Source organism: Umbelopsis ramanniana, assembly GCF_025399195.1.
Source record: "Umbelopsis ramanniana AG unplaced genomic scaffold K450scaffold_76, whole genome shotgun sequence".
Lineage (NCBI taxonomy): Eukaryota > Fungi > Mucoromycota > Umbelopsidomycetes > Umbelopsidales > Umbelopsidaceae > Umbelopsis > Umbelopsis ramanniana.
In genome coordinates this window covers 37,226-58,699 of record NW_026252162.1, presented here as the reverse complement: position 1 = coordinate 58,699, position 21,474 = coordinate 37,226, and the positions used below count along the sequence as shown (strand labels likewise).

The 21,474-nt window shown below is 44.6% G+C and overlaps 8 protein-coding genes across 8 annotated transcripts; 4 read left to right on the top strand and 4 right to left on the bottom strand.

Annotated features, from left to right (window-relative positions):
* The first annotated feature begins 44 nt into the window (after positions 1-44).
* K450DRAFT_259646 (uncharacterized protein) lies at positions 45-1,865 on the top strand. Its single transcript, XM_051592030.1, has 4 exons — positions 45-344; positions 405-835; positions 914-1,007; positions 1,063-1,865. The coding sequence occupies exons 1-4, from the start codon at positions 149-151 to the stop codon at positions 1,761-1,763; spliced, it is 1,422 nt and encodes a 473-aa protein (XP_051440888.1). The 5' UTR covers positions 45-148; the 3' UTR covers positions 1,764-1,865.
* Positions 1,866-2,395: 530 nt separating this feature from the next.
* On the top strand, positions 2,396-3,567 carry K450DRAFT_259638 (uncharacterized protein). Its single transcript, XM_051592029.1, has 3 exons — positions 2,396-2,754; positions 2,876-3,216; positions 3,281-3,567. The coding sequence occupies exons 1-3, from the start codon at positions 2,436-2,438 to the stop codon at positions 3,551-3,553; spliced, it is 933 nt and encodes a 310-aa protein (XP_051440887.1). The 5' UTR covers positions 2,396-2,435; the 3' UTR covers positions 3,554-3,567.
* A 2,221-nt stretch (positions 3,568-5,788) lies between these two features.
* K450DRAFT_215054 (uncharacterized protein) lies at positions 5,789-7,674 on the bottom strand. Its single transcript, XM_051584834.1, has 4 exons — positions 7,437-7,674; positions 6,982-7,363; positions 6,546-6,905; positions 5,789-6,472 (listed from the first exon to the last, which is right to left on the bottom strand). Exons 1-4 carry the CDS (start codon positions 7,650-7,652, stop codon positions 5,916-5,918), a joined length of 1,515 nt encoding a protein of 504 aa, XP_051440886.1. The 5' UTR covers positions 7,653-7,674; the 3' UTR covers positions 5,789-5,915.
* A 1,361-nt stretch (positions 7,675-9,035) lies between these two features.
* K450DRAFT_259632 (uncharacterized protein) lies at positions 9,036-9,760 on the top strand (the record flags this gene model as incomplete). Its single annotated transcript, XM_051592028.1, has 2 exons — positions 9,036-9,365; positions 9,438-9,760. Coding segments are annotated over 2 exons (652 nt in total), but the record flags the coding sequence as incomplete, so codon positions are not given.
* A 257-nt stretch (positions 9,761-10,017) lies between these two features.
* K450DRAFT_259619 (uncharacterized protein) lies at positions 10,018-12,418 on the bottom strand. Its single transcript, XM_051592027.1, has 7 exons — positions 12,095-12,418; positions 11,999-12,037; positions 11,730-11,934; positions 11,475-11,656; positions 11,242-11,395; positions 11,092-11,161; positions 10,018-11,019 (listed from the first exon to the last, which is right to left on the bottom strand). The coding sequence occupies exons 1-7, from the start codon at positions 12,176-12,178 to the stop codon at positions 10,119-10,121; spliced, it is 1,635 nt and encodes a 544-aa protein (XP_051440884.1). The 5' UTR covers positions 12,179-12,418; the 3' UTR covers positions 10,018-10,118.
* A 52-nt stretch (positions 12,419-12,470) lies between these two features.
* Positions 12,471-14,611, top strand: K450DRAFT_303186 (uncharacterized protein). The gene has a single exon (XM_051593788.1). It carries the CDS (start codon positions 12,605-12,607, stop codon positions 14,360-14,362), a length of 1,758 nt encoding a protein of 585 aa, XP_051440883.1. The 5' UTR covers positions 12,471-12,604; the 3' UTR covers positions 14,363-14,611.
* Positions 14,612-16,138: 1,527 nt separating this feature from the next.
* On the bottom strand, positions 16,139-18,128 carry K450DRAFT_259612 (uncharacterized protein). Its single transcript, XM_051592026.1, has 2 exons — positions 17,578-18,128; positions 16,139-17,449 (listed from the first exon to the last, which is right to left on the bottom strand). The coding sequence occupies exons 1-2, from the start codon at positions 17,960-17,962 to the stop codon at positions 16,398-16,400; spliced, it is 1,437 nt and encodes a 478-aa protein (XP_051440882.1). The 5' UTR covers positions 17,963-18,128; the 3' UTR covers positions 16,139-16,397.
* A 39-nt stretch (positions 18,129-18,167) lies between these two features.
* On the bottom strand, positions 18,168-21,473 carry K450DRAFT_259601 (uncharacterized protein). The gene is made up of 7 exons (XM_051592025.1): positions 21,287-21,473; positions 21,116-21,184; positions 20,926-21,009; positions 20,746-20,859; positions 20,326-20,631; positions 18,479-20,207; positions 18,168-18,419 (listed from the first exon to the last, which is right to left on the bottom strand). Exons 1-7 carry the CDS (start codon positions 21,318-21,320, stop codon positions 18,374-18,376), a joined length of 2,382 nt encoding a protein of 793 aa, XP_051440881.1. The 5' UTR covers positions 21,321-21,473; the 3' UTR covers positions 18,168-18,373.
* Position 21,474: the final 1 nt, after the last annotated feature.

The window sequence follows — 21,474 nt, the reverse complement described above, 5'->3', positions numbered from 1 at the left end:
TGCTTTAAAGCATTTTGGCAGTCACAACGATGAAAACCATCCCACTCTCGGCAAATAACCGATTTTGAGACATGAAAAAAAACGGATATCAATCAAGCTAGGGTTATTGTATATTCTTTGTTTCTCACCTCTTTTTAGACGAAAAAATATGTCTGCTTGGCTTTCGCGAAAGGTTTCGTCTTTGAACCTTCAAGAACTTAACGAATTTGATGGTAGTCAAGAACAGAAGCAGGCTCTGAAGGAGTTGGGGAAAGAATTCGAAATCACCACGGATAAATTACGTAGTATCGTGAAGCAGTTTACTTTTGAGATGCAAAAGGGTTTGGAGAGACATGGAGCAAAAGGTATATATCTACGCTTATAATTGACACGCATCATATTGATTAACAGTTCCATTGCCATAGTTGCTATGATTCCTTCTTTTGTCACTGGCAAACCTACAGGCATGGAGAGCGGAACATACTTGGCCATCGATCTCGGCGGAACCAATCTACGTGTTTGCAAAGTAGATCTCTTAGGCAATGGCAAGGTTGAAATCCAGCAACAAAAATATATCGTACCAGAAGCAATGAAAGTCGGCGAGATGCGACAATTGTGTGACTTTATTGCGGACAGCGTCGATATGTTTTTGACCGAAATTGACACCGATAGCTACAGCGAGACCCTACAGCTTGGTTTCACTTTTTCATTTCCAGTGAACTTGAGAACCATTAATCGTGGTAATTTAATGCAATGGACTAAAGGCTATTGTTGTACCGGTGCTATCGGTAAGGATCCTGGTCTTATGCTTCAAGATTCCTTCCGCCGCAAGAACATGAAAGTCAACGTTGCTGCTGTAAGTTAAAAAAGAAATCCCACGTTTTGTCTAAAAATCGATTGTATACCCACCATCTCATGATAAATTGTACTTCAGATTGTAAATGATACTGTTGGAACTCTCATGGCACATGCTTATCGCGACCCCACCACCTTCATGGGTATCATTTTTGGTACTGGAACGAATGCTGGTACGTACAAATTGTATAAACGCAGTGCATTCCACTTATACTGACACGCTCATAGCCTATTTTGAAAAAATGGATAACATCACCAAATGGGAAGACGATATCACCTCTGATGAAATGGTCGTGAACATGGAATGGGGTGCGTTTGACGAAGAGCGTAGAGTCCTCCCCATGACAATATATGACAATAGATTGGATCGAGAATCCATCAACCCCGGTACCCATATATATGAAAAAATGATTTCTGGCATGTACCTTGGTGAGATTGTTCGCAACATGACTTTGGGGTTGGTGGATCAACTATTACTGTTCAACGGCAAGTCTTCCCCCGAGCTGAACAAGAAATGGAGCTTTGAGACTTCTCACATGTCAGCTATCGAAATCGACACATCCTCGGATTTGGCCGACACTCAATATGTCCTCGAGACAGTCTTAGGTATTCCTAGCACTACCCTCTTGGATCGTGAAATGGTCAAGACACTCTGTCGTTTGGTCGGCATTCGAGCTGCTCGCCTGTCTGCTGCCGGTGTGGCTGCCGTTATGACCCATTGCAATCTCTTACCACAAGATGCCTGTACAGCAGCTGTGGATGGATCTGTATTCGAGTTCTATCCTCACTTCTCACATAATATGATGAAAGCGCTAAAGGAATTATTTGGAGAAGACGTTGAACAGAAGATCAAGTTCTCACAATCCCATGATGGCTCAGGCTTAGGCGCTGCTGTTATCGCTATGCAGGTGTCCAAAGGAAACAGCTAATCTATCGTTATGCATTCATGATAGCGAATTTATATAGTACACCATCCAGTATGAGAAACGATATCATTATTTTTTCTTGAATGATTTGTGAATATAAGATTTTATTGCATTATGTTATTCAATAGCGCGAAATGTACAACAATGAAAAAGATTGTGAGGGATATGGACTCGGTGGGGTGCCAGTCAAATGCAAATTGGGCAATTCTAATAGGAGTGACCACTTTTGCCTTCCAATTTCCTTAGTCTTTCCTCAATTTCTTGCATCTTTCCATCCATGCCTTTGCGATAGTCTGCATACTCCAAGGTGTTAAAAAGTGCTTGAAGTGTCAGATTGGTGGCCATGGCAATGGCGGTGCATTTCATCAGCGGGGTAGCGTATTGGTATATGAAAGGTAATTCTTTCCCTGAGCTAGTAGCATAGGTTCTCGTGAAGTTGGGACGGCATGGTCGAATGAATGGACGAACCACGGTAGTCAGCATGGTGAGTGAGCACGGGGGGAGGTTCGATTGGCAGTGAAATTTTTCCTTCAGAGACTTTCCGAGGGAGTCATCCTGGCTAACTCCGACTGGATATTATGATTTTTTTATGTATTTTTTTTTATCGGCAAAATTGTGGAGAGCTGTCAAGAGCTGGGCTTTTTCTTTAGTCTCTTTCTCTTCGCTTCCCCACAAATGACCATTTCGGTGGTTTCGCCTATATCGACAAGCAGAGGTCAACACAATAAGGCAGCTCCATTTTGGTACGGAGGGGCTGCCTCATGCGTAGCCACTCTGGTATCCCACCCTTTCGACCTGACTAAAGTGAGATTACAAACCGTCAAGGGGTCTGGCGCTTCTGGAATGCTGACGACAATGGTGTACATTGTCCGCAACGAGGGCATTCTTGGCGTATACAATGGTTTGTCGGCTAGTTTACTCAGACAAGGAACGTATTCAACCGTCCGGTTTGGTCTATATGATCAGTTCAAAGCTTGGGTTGCCAAGGATGAGAGTAAGTGTCATTTATTCGAGATTTGAGTGGGTAAGCCATAATTGGCTATCTCCCCTAATGTCTCATGGTATTAAGCGACGATTTTGAAATTTAATTTTGTTTACATTGAATTTTCCTTTAGAGCCTACGTTCTGGCAATTGCTTTTTTGTTCGACTTCCGCGGGAGCACTTGGAGGCGCTTTCGGTAACCCAAGTGATGTCGTGAACGTCAGAATGCAGAATGATGGTCAGCTGCCCCCGGCCATGCGACGAAATTATCGGAATGCTATCGACGGACTAATACGAATCTGTCGTGAGGAAAACCCCAGAGTGTTAGCTCGAGGCATCGGCCCCAACATGAACCGTGCGATTCTCATGACATGTTCTCAACTGACAAGTTACGACGCATTTAAGCAATTTTTACTGGACCAGTTGAATTTAAAGGACGGATTTATGGTCCACTTGGAGGCGAGCATTTTTGCCGTAAGTAGTAATAAGGTTATAGATCATTTTCGTGCCGTCACTTGAATTCACATGACGTTTCCAGGGTTTGGTGGCTACCACCGTGTGTTCGCCGCTCGATGTAGTGAAAACGAGAATAATGAGCGCAAACAAGCATCGACATCAGACTTTGGTCAAGCATTTAGTGGATATTGCAAAAATCGAAGGTGTCCGTGCTCTGTTCAAAGGATGGACTCCAGCCTTCCTTAGGCTTGGCCCTCATACTATTGTCACCTTCCTGGTGCTGGAGGAACTGAAGCGTTGGCATTCATCTTTCGTCGGTACAACTCCACCATCCGCTTCGCTAACCACTACATAAGCACCACCAATATTCCCACCATGTAAACTATATACCCCTCTTACTCTTCACAGTACGTCTGTCCATATGATAATTTCGGGCTTGGCAATTTTTTCTTTTTCTTAATGGACGATGGATGTAAATTATTTCACCATTTCTTTCTTTGTAGTATATTTGACTTACCTCGATTGTTATTATTCCGCATAATGCAAACTGTGTCTTACCTGCCTCGTATATCATCCGTCGTTGTGAGAGGTAGAACTTTGATTGAAAAGCAGGGCCGTTAACCTGAACTTAAACCATGAAGCACACCAGCTCCCTGATCCCAATGCAAAGGAGGTGATGAAATGGTGCTTCTGTTAGGGGCAAGCGAAGGAGTTTTTCTTTATTTGATGTCTGAATCATTACGATCAAGTGTGGGTGATGATGATGACATTGGGCTGACTGTATTGGCGAAGGGGGGCAAGTTTGTGTGTTGAAAAAGATGAAAAGGCATCCCAGCATGTTTTCTTGTCCCTTTCGTTTATATTTCTCAACAGCCAACATTGTATGAGATTCCACTCCAGTCAATGGCACCTTTAGTAAGTATTACCAATAGTGTTTAGAGCTGGGTCCCCTTACGAGGCTTTTCACCCGCAGTTGGTCATGATATCCTTGCAAATCAGGAGAGCTACACTAAATATGACCAACCATACAGCCACACCTCTATGACAAACAGTATTGAAGTCCAACATAAAATTGATCTGAAAAAACGAGCCTCACCAGCTGAGCCATCCCTTACGCCTACATCAGGAAACATTATAGAAACACTTCAAAAACCTAACCCGACAAATTATACTTCTCAACCTTCTCCTCCTTTCAACACCACCATTCCCGACACATTTTGGACTTCGAATAATAACGCTATGATTGCATTTTTTGCAGTCTTGGGCGTACTTCTGCTGGCTATCAGTCTTTGGGTACGCACCAACATCCTGTTTTTTTTTTTTAAAAAAAAAAAATGACTTGCGATAAAAAGCTTATTCTTCTTACTTGAATCTTCAGATTGGATATCTCGTGTTGAATTGGTATCGACGAAGACACAGTCCATCCAGCCAAGATACTGAACAAGCAGTTGAAGAAACATCACAACCGACTGTATTGAATCGTAGCATCACACAAAAACCGAACACTTCCAGCATTATTATAAATAAAGAGGTGGTCGATAGCATATGTCCTTCATCACGTATAGACGTTGATGGTACGACGCTTGTCAACATGGACAGTACGAGTGATGAAAAATCCATTATAACGCCTGAAGGCAAATCATCGATTTACAACCCAGACATGCCCAATACGCCATCCCAAGAACGATTTTCACACTTTTCAGGCAACGGCAGTGAAACGACTTTGGAATGGAGAGATATGTGTGCTATCTGTCTAGAGGAATATCTGCCACAAGACTTTTATCGAAAACTACCTTGTGGACACACCTTTCATACCGAATGCGTGGATACATGGTTTGCCAATACTCTAAAAGTAGAACAAATAGCTTGCCCCACCTGTAAGGCAGACTACAGTCAAACATTCGAAGCACGCCAAGGTTAGTTAGTCGGTTGGGGGCATTTCGGGGTACATCCTTATCATTTGACCCACCCGAATGTGTTTCTGTTTTTAGATACGTCAACAAAGCACACCCAACCACAACAACAAACGGACACAGATTCCATTCTTAATCACTCCATAGCTGCATCCACCATAAGGTTTCGACGATTTAAAACCTGGTTCAGACTGGTTCCTCCTGAAAGCGAAGACGACGCCTTGCGACGGCAGACACGGCGACAAATGAGAGCAAGACGATTAATGGCTTATCGAATGCAACAAGCGGAATTGGAAGCCGATGGTGGCTATCATGCCGCTGCCATGTACTCTCAATACCCTACATTTGGTAAGAACCATTGTATTATTGGAGCGTGATATTGAATGTTTGAGCACTGAAACTTGTATAAACTATCCTTTAGCCGTCATTACACCTTACTTTTGATTCCGCCACAGCATACCCCCAACCCAACCCTTACCTACGCTGTTGGTTTTGTTTCCTGCCATTGAAAAAAAAATTCCATGTTCCACCTCCCCACACTTTGTATACATTGATAAAACATACGTCAATAAATTCATACTTCCTGCTTGTATATACAGCTATTCCAAGAGAGGTTCGACTAGTTGACTTGCCAAGAGTATCTCATGCACAGACGACCGTGGGGGCATGTTATGCCGCTGATGCTAGAGCTGTTGCATGCAATTCACTAAAAGGAGCCTATGGTTCATTATCATGTTGAAAAACAAACAAATTTCTACTTCATCCTCTATAGTCGTCATACACACGCTGATCGGTCAGTCAGTTTTATTGTACCTTGTCAGAAATCATAGGGAGGATATGGCGCTGGTTGACAGCGCGAGGAATTTCTTCCTCATGATGGGTAACGATGATCAAAGTTTGATCGGGGCGCATATGGTTCTCAAGCCACTTGGTGACTTGGCCGATCATCTTATCGTCCAAGCCTTGAAAAGGTTCATCCCAAATAAGCAAGGACGGAGACTTGACCAAAGATCGGACAAGTAAAACCATCCTCTGTTCTCCCGTCGACATGTCAATGAGCTTTCTGTCCATCAGATCCTTCATATCAAATTCATCAAATATTTGACGAACCGACGTCTCTTGTTCTGTAGACAGTTTTCGAGGAACAACCACGTCGAAAAAGCCGGTACCTGCCGCCATCAGAGCAGTCATCTGTTGGTTAAAATACAAGTGGATTTCCGGGCTGACCAAACCAATGCGCTGTTTGATATCCCAAATGGATTCACCACTGCCCCTCTTTCTACCAAACAACGACATGTCATTGGCGTAAGCTTGTGGATGGTCACCTGTTAACAGGGATAAAAGTGTCGTTTTGCCAGATCCTGTAAACGGGATACCCATGTTTAGCTATCCATCCTCAGTGTATGCATGTTTTCTAACAGAAAAATATCGTACCATTGGGTCCTAGCAGAGCCCATCGTTCACCTTGGCGAACAGTCCAATGAAGGTCGTTGATAATTTTTCGTCCACCATACGATACATTGACACCACGAAGCTCAACCACAGGATCTCCGCCTTCGGGTATGGTTTGCTTGTAATCGTCGTCTTCCTGTTGCTTTTCTTCAGAAGCTTGTGCAATTCTCTTCTTGTACTCGTCTACTTTTCCTGACCACTGTATTTTCATGTCTCCCAACTCTAGCACGTTGGTTGCCCAATCAGGCAGTTCATCTTGCGGTCTAAGCACGACCAGGACGCGAGACGACAGGTTACCAAGGATATCCAAAATCTTTGACCGGTTGGCAACGTCCAGTCCCACTGCAATGGCAACGTAGAAGAGATGAGTATGAATTGTTCTACTTTCGATTCGTGGCCCACATGGTCGACTTCTTACTGAGCGGTTCGTCCAAGATCAACATTTCTGGGTTAGTCAGCAAAGCTCGGGCAATACGAGCGCGTCGAGTTTGACCATTAGAAAGTTTCATAAAAGACAGATTGAGCATGTGGTCGATGCTGAGTAACTTGGAGACGTTGTCAATGGCTGCATCGTCGCCAATTTGATCCTTCAATAGGTAATCACGAAGAGTAATATCGTTTTCAGGATCACTAAAGTTGAATCGTTCCTGATAATAGTGCTTTCCATAACTGAATAGAGAAGAGTTCTCTCTAAAAGAAACCAATTTGATGTGATCGGAAGGATAAGGCGACTTGTCCTTGCTGATGAACTGCCATTGTCCAGCAGTCAGAGGCTGAATTAAATGTTTACCCGCCACGGTCTGGCAAATTGAAAGGTGGTATTATTACGTATGACTGGTGAACAGAGACAGCAAATTGAATGATTTTACATACTTCAGCAAACGTGGTTTTGCCGGCACTGACCGCTCCAACCACGACCCAACGTTCGCCTTCTTTGAGTTGCCAGGACAGATCCTTGAATGCAGGATTCAAATTTCCAAACCGGTGAATATTGGCATTTTCAAACTGAATGAGGGTCTTGTAAGCCAATGAGGTTGACGAGAACAGACGCTGGCCATATGGAAGGCGGAATGCTCGAGCAAGCAGCATGATCGGGTTAGATTCCGAGGAGGGTGGGCAGGCGGGCCAATTGTTCTTAAATTCCCCCAGTTTTTTCAGGTTGTACCAAATGTGACATGTCCTCGATACATCCGAAATAACGCTTTTGATAGGCCAAACCCCACTGTTGTTTATCTTTACATGAAATCGGTTGGATGCGACTGTGCATCAGATTTTAATCTACAAACGTGCCATTGCTCTTTTGGTCAGTAGTTATCCTAGGTGGTTGGCCATGCTTTCATCGTGGTGGCTCTGTCGCTGTTTCAAACCGAAAGCACGGCCATTGGGCTAATCCAACTCTCAAAGGTGACTAAATCCATGAATCACTTTAGGGTTATACAAGGTGGTCGTATGTGCATCATCATAGAACAATGCCTAGAAAATGAAGTTTTCCAGTTAAAGTTTAATCTTTAGAAAGTAATTGTCCTGTATACATCATAGGCACGGCCAGGAAAGCCTGCAACATGAATTTCTGTGGCAGAAGAGTCAGTTGTATTCCATTAACCAAGTTCTCAGAACGACCTCAATTGTCACTGTCTGATGATCAGTGATCAACCGTATTACGTGAAATCGCTTGGTGAAAGGAATTTGTAATCCTTGTCAATTTTTGACGACTCCTCATTGATGACTTGTACGTTAAAACAACCACAGAAGCTAGCAAAGCCCCTCAGTACCTCAATGAAAGAAACATGTCATCGGTTCTTATTCTTCTTAGTATTATCTTTATTCTTACTAGCGCCATTTACGCTCATGTTGGAGAAGAGCAACTTTGGATAATCTAATCTGTATAACCACACAAAATATCCTTTAGAGCGATTGCAACTCTAATCCAAAACATGATTAATTGATTGAGCCCTTTCCAATTAAAATTTGGGAGACGATTCAAACTTTTACAAGCTCATCGGTTTTATTTTAAGTCATGGCAGATGTCTATTCACCATTCAATATGGCGATTTATACGTAGAGGGCGGGAAATATCAGTGGCCAATGTCGGTGATACAGCGTGGCAAGAGGGACAAAAAACGAACAATTGGTCCCAAATTTTTCAGGTCGTGACTGCCAATTTTTGCGAGGGCATCTCACAGGCGTATTTGATTGCACCTCCAGGCCATCGGATACAACCTTCTCTTTTTATCAAGGTATGCATCCGTTATTATGATTATTGATATCACAGCATCCATACCAGATGGATTCACATTGCAACGACCTATCGACGAATGGATGAACACACCGATGAATGGATGGATCGATCACACTGACCGGCTTCTGCACATTCACCATCATCGACATTGGGTCAACATTATAAATCAGCCGCATGTATTTTTAGGTTCCCTTTGGCTAACTCATTCCCGCACTTTTTTCTTCTAGTTCAGCAATGGGTCGCCGTCCAGCAAGGTGTTATCGTTACTGCAAGAACAAGCCCTACCCCAAGAGCAGATTCTGCCGTGGTGTCCCCGATGCCAAGCTAAGAATCTACGATCTTGGTCGTAAGAAGGCTCCTGTCGACGACTTCCCTCTCTGCATTCATCTCGTTTCCAACGAGTATGAACAGCTTTCCGCTGAAGCTCTTGAAGCTGGTCGTATTTGCTGTAACAAGTATATGGCCAAGACCAGCGGTAAGGACTCCTTCCACATGCGTATCCGTGTCCATCCTTTCCACGTCACCCGTATCAACAAGATGTTGTCTTGCGCTGGTGCCGATAGGTAAGTCCTAAATTCCAATGTCTGAGCGAAGCAATGTATCCACCCGAGCTCACACTCTTTTTTTGTCTTCAGATTGCAAACCGGTATGCGTGGTGCTTTCGGTAAGCCCAACGGTCTCGTTGCCCGTGTCAACATTGGACAGATTATCTTCTCCGTCCGTTCCAAGGACAACAACAAGGCTGTTGTCGTCGAGGCTCTCAGACGCTGCAAGTACAAGTTCCCTGGTCAACAAAAGATCATTGTCTCCAAGAACTGGGGTTTCACCAAGTTGTCCCGTGAGGAGTTCGTTGCTGCTCGTGCCGAAGGCAAGATCAGAAACGATGGTTGCCACGTCAAGTACCTCTCTACCAAGGGTCCTCTTAAGACTTACTTCCGTCAAGCTCTCAGCGCCTAAGCTTGTGTTTTTATTGCGGCTCTTGCAATAGATTCCAAAAATATTATTAAAAAATAAATATCAAAAGCAACTTTGGTGTGCGGCGAACCTGAAAGTTTGATACCATGTCGACATGTTTGAGCAGATGTTTCGAAAGAAAGGACTGAGCAGTGATATATGTGGGCCATACCATGCAATGGATTTGACCGCCCTGAGTAATTTATATATTCACACCTTCTGTGATGGGTTTGGTAACCTCACTCACATGTCACATACTTGGGTTTTCAGAATGAACAGGAAGTGTATTAACGGAAAAGAGCATATTAAGCAAACGTAATTAATGAAGATAGCGAACGAAATTAAAAATACAGGTTCCTATATCACAATTGTTCATCATCTCGCTTACGACGAAGCGAAGTTGAGCTCCGGCGTAACTTGATACCACCACGGCTGTCGACTGGGTCAACATCATCATCGGATAGAACAAAAGGCTCATCTTGTTCTGCATTGCGTTCTTCATTGAGGAACTGTGGTATGGCCATTGGAACTGAGCTGTTCCTTTCCATGGAGGTTGCAAGGACTTCGTCATCATGGAAATGGTGCTTTGCAGCGGGTATGATGCCTCCCAGGATATGGCCGACCGTGTTTTGGACGGTGTGTAAAGCCTTATCACGTTTGGAAGATACGGAGGAAGACAAGTGGCTAGAACTCTCATAGCTATTGTCGCCCATGCCAGCCAATTGGCTGACAAGAGAGATGCCCCGAAAGACGGAGCTTCGTCGGTACCGATCGCTTCCATGCACATGGTCGTCGGTTTTGTGCTTGTCTTGACTCCGGTTGACCAGTAATGGCGTGGTATCCGTTACGGGCATGTCCACATGGCTGTACAATGTATCTGTGTCATGGTCTCCTGCACTCTCGATATCTTGCTCATGCTCTGACTGAATAGACGAAGTACGAGAACGTCCTCCATGGCTTGACATGGTAGACTCATCACCAGCAATCTTGATATCACTGTTTCTCCTGTTCGCGGTAATGAGGTAAACGCCAAGGAACTCTATAATGCAGCCAAAAACAAAGTGCACAAATTGTTCAGCGTAGACATCGTCGAAATCTCGATATAAAACTGCACTACCGATAATAGCTGATACGGTAAAAAGTACGAATTGAGTGGGAATAACGGCTGTTGCGTCGAATCTTTGCAGAGCTTTGTTCAGATATTTGATTTGGATAACGGCCGTCGATACCAATACAAAAAGTAGGACATATGATACAGGATATCTGCAAACAAATGATGTCATGATCAGGGTGCTGGTGACAATGGGAAAAAGTGTGCGTCTGTTTTACACTTACGTGAACATTTTATAAAATGTTAAGCTGAGTAAAGATGATACGCTTTTAGTTGACAAGACAGTGTACGCTCCTGTTGCACGAAGGGTTAGAGATGAGAACTTGCAGCCAAGATAATGGCAAACAGCCATTTTGTTGTTATATTCGTCTTACCGTACAGAGCCACTAAACCAAGATCAATCAGGATGCTTTTTGAACCCCATCGTGGCGATAGTACTGTTAATATCAGTATGAGACCACCAGTAATAGAATAGTAGATGATAGCCTCCATGCTGGTCAAATATTCGACGACAAGGTCCGGGGATAACTGTAAGACGAGATCACTCTACGTTAGTTCTCGTTCATGCATACACTATTTACAGAATTCGGTCGACCGTTGCGCTTACCTTAATTTCTTCACGCTTAGAAGAGAGTACAACGATGGTAGCTCCGAAGACCGCAAACATGACACCCAAGATATCACGGAATCGAAACCGCTCCTTCAACAAAAGGGGAGCTAATATTACATTGAAAACAAGGGTGGTGGTTCCTAAGGGTGCTATAGTGGAAGCTGGTGCAAACCCATAGGCTGGAAGATGGGCAAGGTTGTCTGAGAAACTATGATCGTGACGACACTGCTTTTTTTCCTGATACACACTTACCAACAAAGTTACCAATTTCTCCTATCACCATGAGCGAGATGCCGGCCCACCACAGCTTTGACTTCAAATAATCTGTACTATCTTCTTCGGGAATCGACTTTTGGTTGGCAAAGGAACCGTCATCATTAGGTATATGGGGTGAAGAATAGGGAAGGGTTCCATTGGAGTCTGAAATCGAATTTGTACTTTCTTGCAACTTGTTGTGCTATGATTGTATTGTTATGATCATCGATCGTATGACACGACGGCATGCTTATGTACAAACTTACAGCGTATTTTTGTAAATTTAGAGCCACTGATATTAAAATCTAGTAAAGCGAGTTAAGTCAATATGTCTAGTCAGGATAGGGTTGAATATGCCTTACATTGCCGCAAACCGACACCACCACACCAATGTAAGTGTGAGATTCCTCTGGTGAATCCTGTAATGAGGTCATTGATGGATTCATGACATGAACAGCATGAGGTTTGGGGAGATGGCTGCTGGCAAGAAGTCGGGAGTTGCTTTGAATAGCCGAACTGAGTGGACTTTATCGGTGGAGGTTTGGACAAAAAAGACGTGTGGCCAAAAAAAAAAAACGGGATAAATCTTGTTTTGGGTGGGCAAACTCTCACCAGCCAGCGAGAGGATTTAAAAAAAAAAAAAATAGAAAAATTTGAGTCTGATTACGGTGGGATGGTGCCAGATTACTGCGATAGACAAACAATTTTTTACAAAACGAACTTCTTTATTGGACAAACCCTTCATGTCAAATGCCCTAAACTACCTACATGTTACAAATCCATTGTGCAACCTCCTCGGCTGTCGTCCGTCTCCATACTTACCCTAGCCAACCAAATCTGACGGCAATATCCGATTGATAGCTGAACATTAAATGTATAGGACTCCGCTGCCATTGTTTGGTGTTGTTTCGGTTTACAAACTAATCAAACTTCTTTTTCTCCTAGAGCATTCCTTTTACATGGCTTCTGATCGTTTTGGCTCGGTTTCAGCTTCGCACAGGACAAAAGCTGCTGAAAAGTGGTTTAAAAATGCTACGAGTGATGCGAAGCACAAGACCGTCGACAAAGAGTTGCAGCGAATAAAGAACTTGGGAGTGGTTTCGGTCAGAAAGCGCCATGAAGATGTCGCCTCGCCCACATCCTCCCGCCGAGCATCTTTTATCAGCAATGGGTCTGAGCCTTCCAAGAAGAAATCCTCCAGCGACATCAGTCAAACGCCAGCAACGGTAGAAGACGACACAATGGATAGCCCCACCCTATCATCGGCTCCAGAAGGTGAATTCCAACAGACGATAGAAAGCGAAGTCAGCGAAAACATAGAGCTGCCTAAGGTTGATTTTTCGCCAGTTATGGATGAGATCCCAATCATGCAAGTTGTGGACACCAATGCTATTGAGACGAACGCAATGGACGACGATGGCCATGCTAACAACGACGACCCATCAGCAAATGAGACTGCGGAGGTCGCTTCACCTGTGCAACCAGCGGTATCAGCAACGCAAGATTTACAGCGTTTCGTCGATGATACACACTTGCCTGACGATGTGGCGGTGACTTTTGCACCTGTCGAACTGTCAAAATCTCGTCCTAGTTCCGAAGGAGAAAGTACTCCTATGTCACTACAGCCATCCAAACGGTCGTCGAACAAAAGCACAAGCTCCAGCGTCTACAGTCAAGCTGATTCCTATGTCTCGCTGACAGTGAAGAATTTGATTAACAGCCATGCTCATGCGAGCCCAGCTTCTTCTTTGCAATCCGTTACCAGCGCATCGTTACCTGTGTCTTGTGGATCCCCCGGTACTGTCATTTCTGAAATGTACATTCTGGTTGACCAAGCCAAAAAAGCTAGCCCTGAGCAAGGAGAGCTAGCGGAAATTCATGAAAAATTATTGGGACTGGTCAATAGCCTGAATGTCTGGCACGCGGCCAATCCAGCCGACAGCAGCCCCCAAGGTGACTCTAGTGAAGTGGAGGACTTGCGAAAACAAGTCAAGGCGCTTGAACATAAGTGCGAGCTCCAGCAAGTGGACTTACATGAACGTTCAGCATATCACAGCAAATTGATGCAGGACAAGGATTCGTTATTGAAGAAACTTTCCTCAACCGAAGGCGGCGACTATACGCCTAGCGACGGGTCGCCGACAGACCCATCCCCCATATCCGTCAAACTAATGAACCGGCTGTCCACGGGTTCCAATGTATCGTCTGCATCGCTCGTGACTAATCCACGAAGCGGGTGTCGTAGCCGAAGATTGAATCCTCGACCGGAAACACCGTTACCACCGCAGCTGCCACCCCCTAACAACCCACTTCCGCCCATCCCACAACAAGAACCCGTGCCGCACCATAGTATTCACAAAGAGCATCATGAAAAAGTTGTAAAGGAGCTTCTGTATAAATTGAAGGACCAGCAATCCAAGTCGAAAAGCACAATCGACACATTGGAGATTAAATTAAGCGTAATGACAAAGCAAACCTTGGAGCTGCAGCATTCCATTTCTCGACTAGAATCGGAGCTACAGGCTAAACAACGAGCCCCTCCTCGATCCACCCTTCCAACCCACAGCAGCCCAAAGAAAAACCAGAGCAGACGATCATTCAGCTTACTCACCCTGTTTGGCAAGCGATGAAATCTTATTTGTAAAATTTTTTCTTTAATGTGTTTTATCGCACATCTACTCATTATTTATATTTGTATTGTTCTTTCTTATTAATAAACCTCAGCATTTTTGTCATATTGTAACTCTGAGGTTGACAAGCGGGACTTGAAATATTAGAAAGCAAAGGGTATGTATATGACACGGGAGGCATCAGTGGGAGACCGGGGATATTATAAAGAGCTTTTCATCCAGAATAGACCGGGAAAACCATGTTACAGAAGCGCTGGCTGGCTGGTCATTATCTCGGTCGGTTACGCTTAGGGCACACCCAGGCGATGTGAGTAGTGGATCCGCAGATGTGGCAAGGGTTTGAGCTCATTTGAGTGGAGAGAGAGAAAGAGACTTGAACGGCGTAGAAGCAAAAAAAAGTGCGTCGGTGGGAGGCTATTTATATTAAGTTGAGAAGATCGACACTTTAGTTGAGTCGAACAGGGCCCAGCGATTTGTTACGTAGACTGACTGGTATAAGAAAGAGGAGCCCACTGAGAAGACAGCTGCTTAAGGAGGTCAGGGTGGGATGTAAAATAATCATAACAATAATAATAAAAATATTTTTTTTTATTTCGTTTGTACCGTTGGAAAGGGCGAGGTCAGTTTCCCTACAGAGTAATGGCAGGCGTTTTAGAACCGTGGCGCTCTTTCGTTCGCTCGTAGGGTCGACCATGCCCAAGAGTGAGCAAGAAGGAAAGCCATAGTTGAACATACAAGAGGGGAAAAAAACGCGGAGTAGTACTCCCTTGGAAGAAAGGTGTCCGACAAAGGACATCATCTTATCATATCTCTCGTGAGTGTGGAGAAAAGAGATGATCGTGCATAATTCGAGGTATTAATTCCCACCCCACTGATGCCAACTTTAGTATTCCCAACGAATTGACTCATACCGCGGGGACTGACAGAAATGGGGGGTTTCTGTTGGTTTTTTGCCTTCTTGCATTGCATTCCGCGCGCCCATGGCTAAATTGAAAACATACATGCGAAAACTCAACCCCACACGATGGTCTTGTAGTGCTTGGCACAAAAATTCGTTGGGGCTATCCCCCACGCATGCGCGATGTGCAGCAATACCCACTTTTGACAAACCACCTCTGATTGGTTCCATGCCATGCCATGCCATAGGGGATAGGATAGAGAAAATTTTTGGGAAGAACTGAAAGTGATCGTATTATTCGGCACGTCAGCATTTCTTCTTGCACGTTTTCAGGTGAGTGAGTCCAGATTGAATTGTGTTTCTAGATGGAAGACACCCGCTTAGTAAAACTTGAATTCATCTGTCACCCACCCCTTTCCGCAATGCATCCTCAACATGGCGTGAGTGGCAATATGATCAAATGTAGGTTGAAAGAAGGGGTATCTCCAATAGATTAGATTGTTTTTAATCTATTGTTACTGTTCATCGAAGCTTGGCCGATGTATCCACGGTTGTGAATAAGCTATACACAGGAATGTGTGGCCTTGCTGGGATGATCCAAAATGGGGCATGGCTAGACACAACCACCAGGAATACTATTTACGGCATTACGAGCTATGAGATGTCAAACCCTTGAAACGACCCTGCTGTCAGTCAATCCTACTGCACGCCACGCTAGGTATGTAACAAGACGGCCAGCCCCGTCGTGGGAAAGAACCTGGCCAAAAACCCACCCACTTTGAACATGGAAGGTTTTGAATCAATATTTACACTGTATACTCCTTAGTTTGATATGGGTGGGTTTCTCACTCACTCACTCATGCAATCACAAGGTACGACGTTTAGCGACAATATATATATATTAGCGAAAGAGTCTAATGCGGTGAATACAATGAACACAAGCAGAAGAAGAGCAGTACAATGCCAAAGGTGTGTGTGTGTGAAGGGGGGCCTAATGGTGGTAAAAAGAAAATGCACAAAAAAAAAAGAGGTGGCAAAAAAAGCATAGTACAAGGCAGAAAGGTGTCGAACAAAAAAAAAATAAAGGAAAAAAAGGCTCATTCCTTGCCCTTTCTTCCCTACACAAAAGTGTTCTTTCTATTGAGATGGCTTGCTTTCCGCCATCTTCTTGGCAACACAGGCACACAGAGCAGCACCAACGCCGGAACCATCCTTAGCGAGACCCAATCGGATCTTCTTGTTGATATCGGGAACATCGGGGAAGAGTTCAGTCAGACCCTGTTCAATTCGTTGTTCGAACGAGGGATAGAACTCGTATAATGAACCGTCAATACCAATGTCACAACCATCCTGAACAGAAGAGCTTTGACGAACGATACCAGCAATGGCAGCGGCAGCCAGACGAGCTGCACGAGTACCGACAAGGTCGCATACCCGCTTGACGATACGACAGTCGACCTCTGACACATTGGGAATATTCAAGCTAGATGCCAAAACACGGTGCGTGTTTTTCAATGAATCGCCTTGGTCGGCTTCAATGGTAGACATATACGTGGTTTCGAAGCCCCATTGGCTGTTGAGCTCCTTGGACGAATAGCCCTCGAACAACAAGGTGCGGTCGACCAATTCCAACAGGACGTTACGAGCAATCTCACCAAGGTACATTCCGGAAATCATCTTTTCGAAGATTTGCTTGTGAGGGTTGATGGATTCACGGTCAAGTTTGTTGTCCCATGGAGTGACTGGCAAGATAACGCGTTCATTGTCAAAAGCACCAAACTCCATATTAATGATCATTTCGTCGCTGCTGGTAGCTCCGCCTGTCCACTTTCGGATGTTGCTCATCTTTTCTATGTAAGCTCCATTGGAACCAGTACCCAAGATGATACCGGCATTGGTCTCAGGCTTAGAGTAGGCGTTGGACAAAAGGGTACCCACGGTATCGTTGACCAAGGCAGATACGAGCACAGGGACGTGCTTCTTAGCCAGAGCATCTTGCAACAAAATAACAGGGTCCTTGCCAATAGCGCCGGAGCAGTTGAAACCCTTTGTCCATTGCTTTTGAAGTCCGCGGTTGATCTTGGATTGGTAGACGGGGAATGAAAAGGTATAACCAAGATGAATATCGGCTGTACCATAATCCAGGTTATGTTCTGTCAAGAATGAATCGATGCAGTCGGCAATGAAGTCTGTAAGGGTTAGGGCAAAAATGTGAGTTGGATTCCGAGGAATGAACGGACAATTTTTGGGTATCAGCCAAAAAAAAAGCTTGATCCACGGTTCTTTGACCCCACGCCAATAGACGAACGCTACTCACTGTAAAGTTCCTTGACATCTCCCGTCTTCAAATGCTCGCTGACTTTGTATTTGGTACTCTTGGTAGTGAAGTTCCCGCGGCCTTGAAGGTCGACCAGTACTACGCGCAAATTGGTGCCACCCAAGTCCAAGGCCAAAAACTGGCCAATTTCTTCACCTGTTAAGCGTCCTTCCACGAACGAAGGGATCATAGCAATAGTCTGATCTTCTTGATTCAAACCCTTGCGCATTTCACTCAAGAAATGTTGAGTGATCTGCTCTAGATACTCTGGGGTAATGGTGAATGCTTGGACAATCTTGTCGACCATAGCTTCTTGTGGGGGAGTGCCCCCGATGTTGGTGATGGTATGAGCAACAGGGACTTTGCGTTGTGTTTGAGAGGCCATGAGAAAAGTGTGGAAGAAGAGAAACTAGAGAAAAAATAATGCGCTCGTGAAGAACTGATCACTATTATCCTTTTCCAGCCTGGCCCGCAATTTTCCGTCAAACAAACTGATGATGACAACTCCGACACCCCAGTCACCTCACTGTGTCACTTTGCCTTCGGGTCCGATTTAACCTCTACGGCATCCGTCCGCAAAGGAGTCCACAGCGCAAACGTACAATGGCATGGTAGGATGGTTTTCTTTTTTTTTTTTATGAAAAAGTGTTTTTTTTATTATAGGGTAAAGCCGGGGTTATGGAAGCAAACCCGGTAAAAATCCATGGTGGCTTGGGGATGGGTTTTATGCAAAACTTGGATGTTGAAAAAGTGGGATGGGTTATGGTTTTTCAATGAGATATATTACAACGGCATCCTAGTCATCGCCGACAAGGGTTTTGATAATATGATAGGTCAAGTCACTGTCAGGGTTGTGTTAGCAAGCAAGCATGACTAAAAAAAATAACAAAAATAGCCTTACCGGTTGGCCCAGTATTTGAAGTGACTCTTCATAGCAACAATCCATTCGGAAGCATAGGCATCAATGACCGTCTCGTTAAGCACATAGTCAATACGAGGATATTGCAGACCGTCATTGCCTTCAATTAATTGATCTCCAGCCTTTGATTCTTCGTCGCTTGCATCATCATTTTTCTCCACCTTGGTTTCGTTGTCGTCATCGCTGCTTTCTTCGGCATCCGCTGTATAACTATCCAGAACTTTCTCATCCGACGGAGTAGGCGTGGCTGCATCGAGGTCGAGTAGGTCATCCTCTGGTATGGTCATGACGAGCGACGCACGATCGAGTGAGGCTGGGGATGAAAATGCTTCCAACCCAATAGCTGTAGAATAGGATGATTCGGAGCTAAGATCATCATCTCTGACCTTTGTGGTACGAGATTCTGTCATTGAATTCGGCCGACTTTCGAAAAAGTAGGTATTGGCAGCATTCGTCCCTTCAAATACCGGTGACTTGGCCGTGGCAATGGCTTCAAGGTTGGGAACAATGGAGGAATATTCCACCGGGACACGAATGTAATCGCTGGACAGGGTCCGACTTGAACGAGGGGGAATGCTACTATGGCTGTTGTATGATTTTAATTTGGGTGACTCTTCTTTGGCCCGCTCATTTCTGGAAACCTCTTCTGTAAGGCGGTTGTGCTTTGAAAGAACCTCAACAGAGAGATCATTAGGAAGGTCATCGATAGAGAGGTCGTTCTTATAAAGATCTTGGGCAGGGTGGTCGTCCTTGGTGTCGTCAATGACAGGGCTGTTGTTCAAAGACGTGTCCGATTTCAGGCCAACGGCCGAAAGCGCTGCCGTGGCCACCGTACCAGCCATACCCATGATACTAGAGGCTTTGGAGGTTTTGTCGGTTGAAGTAGTGGACTTGTCATCATCACTCGCTTCTCGTGGCGCATTGATGAAGGATTTGCTATCCGAAGACACAGTGTCGCTAGGACGAGACTTGTCAAAACGGAACCATTTCCGGCTCCATATAGGACGTTCCTCTGTGACGGTGACCGTGGTGGTGGTAGATTCTTCACTTTCGTATAAAAAGCGAGGCCCTAACGTATCATCTGCTCCTAGCCATATCCGGTCTTCCCCGCCATCACGTACGGAAAGAGATCGACGATGTACGGTTGTTTTATGTCGTGTTGAAATTCTTCGGCTCATGTAAGGTCGCTCTGGCGTTGCTTCGGCTTCGGGAGCACTATCATACCGTCGGACATCGGAATTTTTATCTTCCTCGTCATCGTCGTGGCCAGTGTCTTGTAAAAGATCAACCGAGGTTCGGCTTTCGTATGGCAATTCTTCGGCACTCTTGATATGGCGTTCATCCTCCATGATGCTCTGTCCCTTGGCATCAAGCACCGTGCGTTCCGTAATGTTTTTGTCCATGATAAGGGTTCCTTCTGATGTCATCATGTAGCGCAGGAAAGTTCGGCGCGCTCTCATGATAAGAGGGGCCGCTCCAGCAATGGATGATTTAATGCCCAAATTAGGTATTTTTGGTAACGGCACGGGTAGGATTCTGCGCCGTTGAAGTTTATGGATTCGAACGGGCTGGATGTCGACATATGTCTTGTTTATCATCGGCTCTATCCGATAACCCAGCGGATCAAATGGATGGAACACATTCAACACTTTAGTTCGCAGTGGAGGTCGGTAGTAAAGGAAGTCCAGGCCACGAAGTACAAGAGTAGCCGCTGAGTTGAGTCGAAAAGGAAAAAAAGGAATAGAGTTAGGATGTTGTCATTTTGTTACATCTTGGCTGCCGCCGCCTATCCATGATATGAAAAAAAGCCATCACTCATGCAGACTCACCTACGGGACTTCCACAGGTAAACAGTGAGCTAACATTGAAATTCAGCTTTGGCACATTGATTTCGGGTTTTCGAATAACAAGACCTTGCTCCTCCACTGATTCCCAAGGCGGTCTACCATCCTCTTCGTTCCATTGCTGAGCTAAAATATCAAATGCTGCGATTCCTCCTAGTGAGCATCCCATCATATGAACTTGACCTTTGTTACTGACAAAGTCGGGAAACTCTACAATGTGATTTTCGTATGCATCATTGCATTGCTCACAAATGGTGTCAATAATGCGTTGTCCGTGAGGTTTTGTAAAATCTATGTTAGAAAGAGGGCGATAAACGTTGAAATTAGCCATACTGGTGAAGTTTTTTAAGCAAAATAAAAAATACGCAAGCGCCTAAAGACAAACAAAGAAAAAGGACAACTCACAGTAAAGACAATCCATAACCCAATGATTGGTGACCAGGCGAACTTTGGGCACGGTTCCCAGCGTTGTTAAGTCCATTTTGCCATCGACAAGTTTATGTACAACACTATGCCACTCTATATATCGACGCAAAGTCAATGAAAGATGACAACCGACTCAACATGACCATAACGCTTGCTTACCGATAGGTATATACTTCACACGAACCAAGCGATCTGGGTAATACGAAGCCAAAAGGTCTTCAGTGTTCTTTTGAAGGGTGGCGACTAAAACAGGCCACAGAGTCAGTGTATGTCAAGTGATATCATTAGATGCCAGGTTGTCCCAAACTGAGCGTAACATCAAAATTGCGTTATCAGTTAGACTGCTTACCGTGTATTTTCAAGTTGCCAAATTCCTCATACTGCTGGCCCATACCATGTATAAAGAAGATTATATGATCTGTGAACGAGAGATTGTCAATGGTCCGTCCATGGGTTGAAGTCCAATCCTCACAGCGGGGTTGAACCCCATTAGGAAAGCGCATGGGTTAAAAAGAAGTACCTGACACAGGAGCAGACGAGAGAGCTGTTTCCATCGTGAGTCCTTGGCAGAGATTAGAGAAGAAAGGAAGAAGAGATTAAGGAGGTACGCAAAAGCAGAAGAGAAAATAAAAAAGATATGGAAGAAAAAATAAAGAGTGCCGAAATCGCCTTTGACGCTTGGCCCAAATTCCCATTTCGGACGTTCAG

Coding starts and splice junctions, on each gene's coding strand:
- K450DRAFT_259646 (XM_051592030.1), top strand. CDS start 149: ATGTCTGCTTGGCTTTCGCGAAAGGTTTCGTCTTTGAACCTTCAAGAA. Junction 836..913: donor TGAAAGTCAACGTTGCTGCT/GTAAGTTAAAAA, acceptor ATTGTACTTCAG/ATTGTAAATGATACTGTTGG. Junction 1,008..1,062: donor TGGTACTGGAACGAATGCTG/GTACGTACAAAT, acceptor ACACGCTCATAG/CCTATTTTGAAAAAATGGAT.
- K450DRAFT_259638 (XM_051592029.1), top strand. CDS start 2,436: ATGACCATTTCGGTGGTTTCGCCTATATCGACAAGCAGAGGTCAACAC. Junction 2,755..2,875: donor TTGGGTTGCCAAGGATGAGA/GTAAGTGTCATT, acceptor ATTTTCCTTTAG/AGCCTACGTTCTGGCAATTG. Junction 3,217..3,280: donor TGGAGGCGAGCATTTTTGCC/GTAAGTAGTAAT, acceptor TGACGTTTCCAG/GGTTTGGTGGCTACCACCGT.
- K450DRAFT_215054 (XM_051584834.1), bottom strand. CDS start 7,652: ATGCTGCTTGCTCGAGCATTCCGCCTTCCATATGGCCAGCGTCTGTTC. Junction 7,364..7,436: donor GCAAAACCACGTTTGCTGAA/GTATGTAAAATC, acceptor TCAATTTGCCAG/ACCGTGGCGGGTAAACATTT. Junction 6,906..6,981: donor GATCTTGGACGAACCGCTCA/GTAAGAAGTCGA, acceptor TTGCCATTGCAG/TGGGACTGGACGTTGCCAAC.
- K450DRAFT_259619 (XM_051592027.1), bottom strand. CDS start 12,178: ATGAATCCATCAATGACCTCATTACAGGATTCACCAGAGGAATCTCAC. Junction 11,935..11,998: donor TAAATTTACAAAAATACGCT/GTAAGTTTGTAC, acceptor ATACAATCATAG/CACAACAAGTTGCAAGAAAG. Junction 11,657..11,729: donor AGAAATTGGTAACTTTGTTG/GTAAGTGTGTAT, acceptor CCCATCTTCCAG/CCTATGGGTTTGCACCAGCT.
- K450DRAFT_303186 (XM_051593788.1), top strand. CDS start 12,605: ATGTATAGGACTCCGCTGCCATTGTTTGGTGTTGTTTCGGTTTACAAA.
- K450DRAFT_259612 (XM_051592026.1), bottom strand. CDS start 17,962: ATGGCCTCTCAAACACAACGCAAAGTCCCTGTTGCTCATACCATCACC. Junction 17,450..17,577: donor AGATGTCAAGGAACTTTACA/GTGAGTAGCGTT, acceptor TAACCCTTACAG/ACTTCATTGCCGACTGCATC.
- K450DRAFT_259601 (XM_051592025.1), bottom strand. CDS start 21,320: ATGGAAACAGCTCTCTCGTCTGCTCCTGTGTCAG. Junction 21,010..21,115: donor TGGCAACTTGAAAATACACG/GTAAGCAGTCTA, acceptor GGCCTGTTTTAG/TCGCCACCCTTCAAAAGAAC. Junction 20,860..20,925: donor TGTGAAGTATATACCTATCG/GTAAGCAAGCGT, acceptor GTCGATATATAG/AGTGGCATAGTGTTGTACAT.